This window comes from Pollicipes pollicipes, unplaced genomic scaffold, assembly GCF_011947565.3.
Source record: "Pollicipes pollicipes isolate AB1234 unplaced genomic scaffold, Ppol_2.1 Scaffold_6686;HRSCAF=7923_pilon_pilon_pilon, whole genome shotgun sequence".
Classification (NCBI taxonomy): Eukaryota; Metazoa; Arthropoda; class Thecostraca; order Pollicipedomorpha; family Pollicipedidae; genus Pollicipes; species Pollicipes pollicipes.
The window spans coordinates 39,805,496-39,815,043 of NW_023596921.1; the positions used below are offsets into that span (position 1 = coordinate 39,805,496).

General features: G+C 50.2%; 1 protein-coding gene across 1 annotated transcript in view; it reads left to right on the forward strand.

Moving 5' to 3' along the window:
- Nucleotides 1-842: 842 nt before the first annotated feature.
- Nucleotides 843-9,548, forward strand: part of LOC119108306 (patj homolog) — a gene marked incomplete at its 3' end in the record, with an annotated part of 43,445 nt that continues 34,739 nt past the window's right edge. Inside the window, exons 1-6 of the mRNA XM_037231882.1 lie at nt 843-862; nt 4,490-4,551; nt 6,849-7,000; nt 7,757-8,308; nt 8,947-9,057; nt 9,388-9,503. Coding sequence (XP_037087777.1) covers nt 4,536-4,551; nt 6,849-7,000; nt 7,757-8,308; nt 8,947-9,057; nt 9,388-9,503 — 947 coding nt within the window. The remainder of the gene's footprint in view (nt 863-4,489; nt 4,552-6,848; nt 7,001-7,756; nt 8,309-8,946; nt 9,058-9,387; nt 9,504-9,548) is intronic.

A 9,548-nucleotide genomic window follows, 5' to 3' on the forward strand; every position in this document is an offset into this window, starting at 1 on the left:
AGTCAAATTTCCCAGCAACCATGAGATCATTAACAGCAAATTTTAAGCACAATGGTGAACATGCCACCTTTACACCTCAAATCGATCTCAGATCCATTGGGCCACAATTGAAAAACCCGGTCCACACAAATCAGGATTTGTTTACGTTGGTTTTTGTTTACTTTGCCGTGATCAAGGACTGCAAACGAATTTTGTACTGACAGCTGACTATCTGCCTATGCGTTGTTGTCTAAGTTTTACCGCTCTTTAATTTCACATCTCTCAGCTTTAGAAATCCACTGAAATATTGTTTTAATTGCTATTATTTCATTTAATTTTTATCAAGACAATCTTTATTCAGTTTTCTTTAGTATACAAGATATATTTAAGATATTAGTAACATCAGCTGAGCATTCTCGGAAACTTTAACTTGGCATCGGTGCTGCCTTTCATGGGATACGATAAACACGAAATTGTTATGGCAAAGGGACCTGCTTACATAAAATTGCATGATATAGGATTGCAGCAGGAGATGTGATAAGTGATGTTACTTTACATATCACATCCACATCTATATGGGCCGAAAACAACATTTGAACCGCGTCCTGGACAACGCCACCCCAACGATCACTTCTGTACTTGATATAAAACAAACACCATTCGTTGTTTCGACACATTTTATTCATAAACACAGAATTTATGATGTTTATTCAAAGAAATTTCAATTTCATGTGTAGTATTACAGCTTACGTATATGCCCATATTTCTCTCGTCATATGAATGCAGTACTTTACTAACCGCAGTCGTTCACTCATTTCAGTTCATTTTGCTACTCATTCGTCTTAGCGGCGTCAGGGAGGGCGCCGTGTTGGTAGGGCACCAGGTAAGGGTGTGTATATTACATTGTTTCTGATGATTGGGAAATTCATGTATCAGCGCTATCACAGAAGGCCCTAAAGCACATTTTCAAGTGTGTTGTGGCGTGCGCTCAAATTTTGCGCTAACATGCATTAACTCAGGCTAGGGCAAGCTGCACTGAATGTTCTTATTTGTAATGTCTGCCCTCACCTTGGGACCATAAATACTCCCTGAAATATTGGCTCAATTGGTGGCAACCTTGTGCCAAACTCAATGCAAGGTTTTTTTAGTGCACATGCCCTGACATTTTTGGATTGTTTCTACTTTGCCAGACATATTTGGCACAACATGTATATTTTTTAACAGCCTGGGTAAGATAACATACACTTCTTCAGGATCTATCAATCAGCCCAAAAAACCTTCTGATGTTGATTGGCCTAACACTCCAATTGTCTTATTGTTCAGGATCTGCAAAACACTGGAGCAATGGAATCCAAAGTGATGGAATAGCATATGATACACAGTGAGAACTAGAAGGTGAATAAGAAGCATTGCATTGAATTAGGGCAAAATGGACAGGAAGATTGTGCCCATTGGATTGATTTTTTTGGAAAGTTTGTAAGTAATGTTTTGACAAATGGTGAGTTTCTACAATGCTGTTAACAAGCATTATAGTCATTGCACATTAAGGTGTAAAAGAAAGGATGAAAGTCTTCATGAAATAGCAATCTGTGATATTTTGTCTAAATGGAGTCAGTGATATTGCTTTGATATTCTTTGCTGTGGTGTTATACATAACTTTGTCATTTATCATTATGGGCATAAACATGTCCAAGATAATAAAAGGATACTGAACTGAAAAGACACTTACTGCTTCCTGTTGGCTAGCGGCATGAGTGGCAGGCAACTTATAGCTAGTTTGTTGACCAACTAATGGGCAATTACCAATGAAAGGTCCCAGAATATTATTTGTGTGGAATGAAAAACATACCACTCCTCCTTAAAGTTTGTAAAATTAATTCAACTTTCCTCAAGTTCCAATCTCAAAGCAGATGTCCTAAGACCTTCATAAATTACCTGAGATCTTCCAGGTTTTAGGAATTTTTAAATTAAGGCCTTGCCAGTTGAAACTGTACTTGCAAGACTGTTATCAAGTATTAACCCCCCCCACCCCCCAATATTTCCTGACAACTCTACTAAGTTATCCTTTTTGTGGTACATGGTTTCAACCACATAGCCATCACATGTAATTACACACTGTCAGAAGAAACCTATGTGCTCAGTAAGGAACTAGATATTTGTAGCATACATTTAGTTACTGAGTGGATTTATGCATCCTAAATTCATTATTTTAATTTGTGTGCACACCATTTTTAAACCTCTCACCCTCTCCTCATGGCCAGCTATGGGGTTGGCTCTCTTGGTCCTGTAGGTAGCCCATCAATTAGTGGTAGCTGAAATCCAAATTTTGTTATGATATTGAGGTTTTGATATGCCTGCTGGTCTGATATTTAACAAACAAAGATCACAATGTTAAAAGCTAGTTTGCAATGTGTTTGCCATGAAATGGGTTACATCACAGCTGTAAGACACCATCAGGCATCTTTGTTCTAATACATTCATTGCATTTATGATTAGAGGTTCCTTTCGACTAAATGTGATTTGGTTAACTTTGATTTCCTTTTCCAAATCTGAGGCCTAACCACCATGTGTTTTACAGGGATTGAGATTGGCTTTAGGATCACAAGTGCAGTATTGCTCAGACTATCATCCTCATCTGACATGTATGGCTTATGTGCAATCCTATCCTGGTGTTTTCAGTGGGGCAACTGGTCTTTCAATCAGGAAACATTGTTTAAATCCCAGCAATTCTAAGGAGATAATCAAATTGTGACACATACATAGCTAAAAGCAATGATCTTCCATTCCTTTGTGCACTGCATGATGCCTTATGTGGCTGGGATTTAATGGCTGAAACACTATGTGTCTATAGCCAGACGCCCAGACATGTCATAGTCTGAGCAATCATTTGATTCACTGATTGTATCTGATTGTTGGCCTATTAAGGGAAGTTTGAGTTGTAAGAGGATTTCTTGATCGCTATAATTCTGCCCTCCAGCATCATTCACTTTGTGGGTGCTTGGTTGCTGGTATGACTGCTCAGTTGACCCACCTGAAACCAGCCCTCAATGACTATCAAACTATGAGGTTTATTGTGACAACATCCGCCTCATTCACAGTGCTTTGATTGAAAACATGAATTTGTCATGCAGAGTTTCTACCACATTTGTGCATGATCTTCATAGGAGGTAATTCCAAGCACTGAAAGTGGAGGCCATTGCATGCCTTTTGGTCTTAAGGGGAGTAGCATCATTGGCTGAGGTGCAGATCCAGATAATTGCCCTGGTGGGTTAATTGGAAAAAAGGACTTCTAGTGACATTTGCCTCTCATATTTTGTGCAAACAGTGAGGGACAAGACATTCCAATTTATTGCATGCCAATCCCAATCCCATCACACAATGTGCGAGATCTTGACCTTTCTAATAGCAACTTTGTTGCTGCAGAATTATTTATCTGCAAGTGATTGTCTTAGATTGCTCCCTCCTATAGCTGCCAAGATATGCTGTGCTGGGATTGATTTTGACAAGTTTGTTAGCACATTTAAGGACATACCAGCAGGCAATGTCATATTGCAGGGAAAGAGTTCTGGACATACTGGACATACTGGACATACATACTTGAGAGCTTGCATTTCGCGTCATTGCTGCAGTTGGCGTTCGCTGCCTTCAGCACCGATCACAGCGATTACGGAAAATCATTGCAGCTGCGTTGTGGCTATGCTCCAAATCGTGTACTAGGATAGATCTTGGTATGGATATGCAGTAAACATCTCCAGACATCCTGTTCCGCTTTTGGTATTGAGCCAGTGTTCCATCGTTCCCTGTGTATTCGGCGTGCAAAATCGCAATGTGAAGTGAAGAACCACATGGTAAAAAAATATATGGAAATTTATACCACAGACGCATAGTTCTGCGTCTCATTCCACTGTGCCAATCCAACTGCAGTACGGTCTCCTCGTCGCAATGATGCGCATAGAACCCCGGCTCTCAGAATCTACGTTGCAAATGTAGCTGTCCGGTAGCTCTGTTGGACAGAGCGCCGGCGGCCGGTGGCTGCGGTCGCGCTAAGGTCAAGTGACGTCAGAGGGGCGGGGGCCGTGCTGAGCAGTGTGGCACGTTAAGCTTTCACCGCAAAATCTGTCGTTGACCTGGAATTTCGCGATCGGATGGCGGAGTCAGGGCTCACACAACAAGCACTGCTGAGCGTGGGTACTGACTGCGCAAGGCGACCAACTCGAAAGGTTCGAACCAAACTAGAAATGTTCGGTGTCACAGATAGTTATGTGGGAGGTATCGTAATTCTTCGTCGCTGAAACGCGCCCAGTGCGTACTTTTGTCAGATTCCCTGCGCGATCAGGCGGATTTTTGCTGTTGGCGTGTACGAGTTCCCTGTGCCTGGGTTTTTGTATGCAAATGCTGTGCACGGTAAAGTGTTAGTTCAGTGGGGATGGCTAAGCCGTCATTCTTCCACTTCGAAGTTCTTGCGTTGCAGCCATGTGGCGTTGATCATTATCGCTTTCTCTTGTTCCAGGTATAATGTGACTTTTCCTTTCCTACGGGAAAAGCCATCAGTAACCATGTCCGTTCTTGAAGGTGAGTTTGATGCAGCGACAGAACCCCAGTTAACCCTCGGTTATGCGTTGCCATGCTAATCGATACACATTCGTGTCTGTGCCTGATCGTACAGTTCGCCATGCCGCTATGCACTGCTCCGAAAATTGTCGGCGCGTTTCTGACTAGCGAGACGTCGTATCGCCGCACCCCGCTTTCCTCCCTCTCTCCCTGCGTCTGGCGCTGCGGCGCCTCGCGCTCACCGGCCGCGCTGTAGCAGCATCTGCGACAGGAGGGCTGGCGTGCGCGCTCAAACCAAGGCTATTTCCGGGGGCGTGTGCCGTGCAGCACGGCAGGGCTTTGCGCCCGAGCGGCCGAGCGGATTGCGAATAGCCTGGCACCTGTCGCTCCGATTGCGGGAACGGCCGGCTAGCCCAGGCCCCGATACGCCCGGCTCAAGGCTGCCCGGCCGCCGGCCCCATGCAGTCAGTCGCTTCCCGCATGTCGGACCGGGTCCGATGTGGCGGCGAAAGTCACCGGCGGCCGGACGGCCCGTGAGCTGTCGCAGCTCCCGGCCCGGTGATCAATACGGATGATACGGCCGGCTACCTCTTGCATTGTCGCGTCAGGCGGTGGATGCTCATGCATTAAGTCATAGGATTGTGAACGGAGATGGTAAAGGTACGGCCAGGTAGACATGCAGCACATGTGTTGAAATCGCTTTACGGGATTTAATCCGTTTTGTTAGTCTGCAGAGGAGTGTTCATGGCCTTTTGTTTGCTGACAATTGCTGACAAATCCTCCCACGGGACGGCGTGGAGCCTGCCGTGCCGGTTAGGGGAACCGCGGGAGTTCAGCGGTAACATGAGCTAGGACGGAATGATATCGCCTGGAATCATCCCCCCCACCCCCCCCTCTCTACCAGATCCTTCCGCCAGATGCTGCCACGTCGGGTCGGTCCTGTCTTGTGGGCCTAGCTGGAACGTCGTACTCGTGGTCTGCGGCCATTATTTGCCTTTGTAGCCCGTGGTCCATGCTTAGTGGTGTGACCTCTCTCAGTACGTCGCGGGTAGCTCGCGTGGACGTATTCTAGGCAGTGCGATTAATTAACCATGACTCTTTGTTGACACTCTCGCTCTGACTCTTTGTCGACTCTTTGACCCACTTCCCCTTCTAGCTTCGGACGATGGTGGACGAGAACATGTAGCTGTCGTGGTCTCGCATGGTACGCGTTTTCGATCGTTGATTAGTGCATGCGGCGATGTCGTTAGCTAATGAGCAATCGCTGTAATTGGTTCGTGAGCATCACTAACCTGCCGGGCAGGGTGCTCGTGTGCGATTCGTGGTTAGGCTGGGGGTAGGCAACGTTGCCCCATCCATGTCCTTTCTAAGTGTAAATTAGTGAATTTGACGTAACTATTCATCGCTGGCTGTCGTGTTCCAAATCCATCCCAATGTACTTTGTCACCTAAGTGAGTTAAACCATTGTGAATAGCGTGGGCAATCACGTGCGGACCGAGTGTTTCGTGCAAAGGCAGACGATGCCTGTTTGTAAAATTTCCATTATAGTCTCATTGGGTCTTTTATGGCACGTGAATGAGCAAGAGGCGGCAATGATAAGGGAAGGGTAGTGACTGCCCCAGGTTCGGACCATAGCTAGGATTGACTCGCGATTGGAAAAATGATCATAATCATTACTCATGACACTTCTCGACTGCATGTCAACCCACGACTCACTTCTAGTTGCTTTTATTTATTCGTAAGAAATGCCGATAGGAAATGCGAATAGCGTGCCTTCATGGCTCTGCTTGCCAGGGGCGAGACAAATAACGTGGAAAACATTTCTCTTTGCCGTTGGATAAGCGTGGGATCCGTAGTTACACCGCCCGCTTCTCCCGTACAGCGGAGACATCCCCTATTCAGGCTGCGTCGTGAAATGACTAACAAGCGCGACCATTCACAGGGTAGCCGCCAGCTTGTCAGATGTTTTTACAGGAGACATCCGCACGTAGCCGAGACCATGTTATCCAGTGACAATGCATCATCTGTTGGCTGCGTTTTTTGCCGGACAAAACGAGACGAAACTGCTATCGCAGTGAAAGCAGAAAGGCTTCTGGGATAGGTAGCCGCGCTGTCGTATCACTATCACAGCCGCATACGCCACTACGAGAATGCCGAACATCGTGCAGCGAGGCGTCAAGTAGGAATCCATTCTGGAGCGTCCTGGAGAGCCACTGGCCTTGTCCACATCCCCCACTGTCTCTGCGGCCCGCCGTCGCGGCGCGTGCGGCGCCGCCGGCTTCAGTGGTCGCACTGAGCCGTGCGCCCCGACTCGGCAGAGGCGGAGCGGGTGCTGTCGGCGCTGGACCGGGTGGGCGGCCATCTGAAGGAGAGCGGCGACCCGGCGCTGTCGGAGGAGGTCGGCGCCCACCTGAGCCGGCTAGTGGCGCTGCTCGAGAACCCCGCCTTCGGGCGTCTGCTCAAAATACAGGTGAGCCGTCAGTGCCGCGCGCGCCGCCGCGTCCGGCGCGTGCACCGCTGCACGCTGCACGCCGCCGGCCGCGCTGTGTGGCGGGGACTGGCACGTCGGACGGGGTCGTGCTGCTGTGCTGCGCGAGCTGCCGCGTGAGCGACGTCCAGAAAAGCTCCGTGGTGGGAATAGGCTGGATTACTGTGACAGTGAGGGATTGTGAGGCTTTCAACGGCTGTCTCACGCATGCCGCGCACAACAGTGTTTTTGTGCATGCTTATTCGCCAGGTTCTCCTATTTCCTCTGGCTCTGTGCCATGGCTCTTAGTCGCATAGTGTGTGGTGAGACGCGATACGTGGCGACGTGCCTTGCACAACGATGGGCGTGACAGGCAGGTCTCACTCTGCCGTGCGCCCGGATGTTCGGTGTGTCTTGCTCCCGGTCATGACATGAAAGCTCAGCATTTCCAGGTGTCGCAGACCTAACGGTCGCGCGTCCCTTGGTGGCGTGTTGCGGTCGCTCCTTTAAAAGCTGTCAGGCTTGCCCGCGCGGTATTGGTCGATCAATCGTTAGGCTATTCGTTCAGGTCGCTTATCGACACGTTGTTTATCGACCAACTGGTAGCTTGTCGACCGTTATCGATCCTGGGGCCATCAGTGTCACCACACATTCATAGCAACAACCTGACCCCGCGAAAGTGTCTCGCGGCGGGAATCGAACCCAGACCCCCCGGTCTGCGCTTCGCCCGCCCGACCAATGACGTTCCGGCCGCCTCAGGACTCGCTGCAGCGGCTCAAGGCGCAGCTGGCCGCGCACCCGTCGCTGGTGCCGTCCGACTTTGACATCGTGGCCGAGACGGGCGACCTGGAGCTGGCGCTGACGCCGGCCTCGGCGCCGCTCGCGCCGCTCGCGCCGCCCCGGCCGCCAGCGGTGGCGCCGCGCGCGTCCCCCGGCCAGCGGGCCGCCTCCACGCCAGGGGCCGAGCCGGTGCAGGAGAAACGGCTGGAGAATGGGAAGGAGAGGGAGCGGGAGCCGCAACCGCAGCTGGAGTCGAAGCGGGAGCCGGAGCTGGAGTTGCAGCGGGATCCGGAGGTGGAGTTGAAACGCGGGTCGGCGTGCGCAAAGGAGCGGGAACAAGAGCTGAAGCCGGAGCCAGAGTTGGAGTTGAAGCCGGAGCTGACGCCGGAGCTGACGTCTGAACTGGGGCAGGAGCTTGAGCTGGATCAGAAGCCGGAGCCGCAGCCGGAGCCGGAGTTGAAGGCCGAGAGGCAGACGGTGGTGGAGGCCGTGTCGTCCTACCTCGTGGACGCCCACCACAGCAGTGAGACGGTGAGCGCCCTGAAGAGCCTCGTCTCTGCTTGTCTGGGTGCTGACATAGTAATACTGGCATGCACAGAGTCTTCGACGGCTGGTCGTAGATGCGTTGTTTATTACCTGTGTGTCGTTTTGCTATTTGTGGTACGATTGCTGATCTGTTTGTTTGATGGAAGACGCTGTTGTTTCCGACGTGATCTTGGTCTTGTTCAGACCGGTTTCTTAAAGATGGTTATTGGTTCACAAGGTCGTCGTATTTGCTTTTAAGATGTCATGAACACGACCTTTAAAAGGCGCTGTTCAAGTAACGTATATTCATAATGCAGTCGTTGATCCAAAGCCCATCATCAGAGCTATCATTCTGTCCAGCGCCATGGGTGCTCCTGGTACATCCTGGAGTCAGCTCCGACGGCGTTGTCGTATCAAGGATAGAAAAGCGCACCAGCTGTCAAACGCAAAGTGCCGGACATTCCACGCTTTTCAAGTATTTGCTTTTCCTATCCGAACGATTGGCCGATAACGATTTCATAGACCATTGCGGGTCGTCTTTTTCACGTTTGGACTCTGCACATTTATGGCTGTGTTTGCCTCCATGGCCGATGTTTGCACCCTGGCGACGTACGGCTGCCTTGACTGGCGGCTGCCTGCTTCAGCTGAACGCGAGTGGTCGGCCCGAGCCGCCAATCATGACGGGCGCCTACGAGAGGGAGCTGGAGCGTGTGATCGCCGAGGCCGCCAAAGGTCGCCAGGTCATCCCGATCCAGGTAGGACGTTCGTGTGGCGCACGGGCCGTTGTCAGCCGGGCGCGAGGCCCAGCTGTGTGCGGAGGAAACACAAGTAGGCTCGACGGTCGATAGGTGGTAGAGTGGTGCGTCGGAACGTTCGTTTTTTCGTGCGGAGACCTTTGAGAAGAATGGATGCTGATTTGTTTGTTAACACATACATTTGTCTCCACTTAAGCTTGATTTTTATGTGTGTCTTCACGCGCTCTCTAAGATGGATAGTCCGCTCGGACCCTCGCGCGTGACGGTTCGTCCATCGAGCCTGCGATCTATGTGCCACCTGGTGGCTAAACCGACCACTCTCGCTTCCAGCTGTACAAACAGGAGGGCACTAGCTTGGGCTTCAGCGTTGCTGGGCTGACGAGCGAGCTGAACCACGAGCTCGGGATATTCGTACAGGGCATCCAACCGGACGGCATCGCAGCCAGGTGAGTTCCGCCGCCAGCTCTCGACCTGCCGCTGTGCTAGTCCCC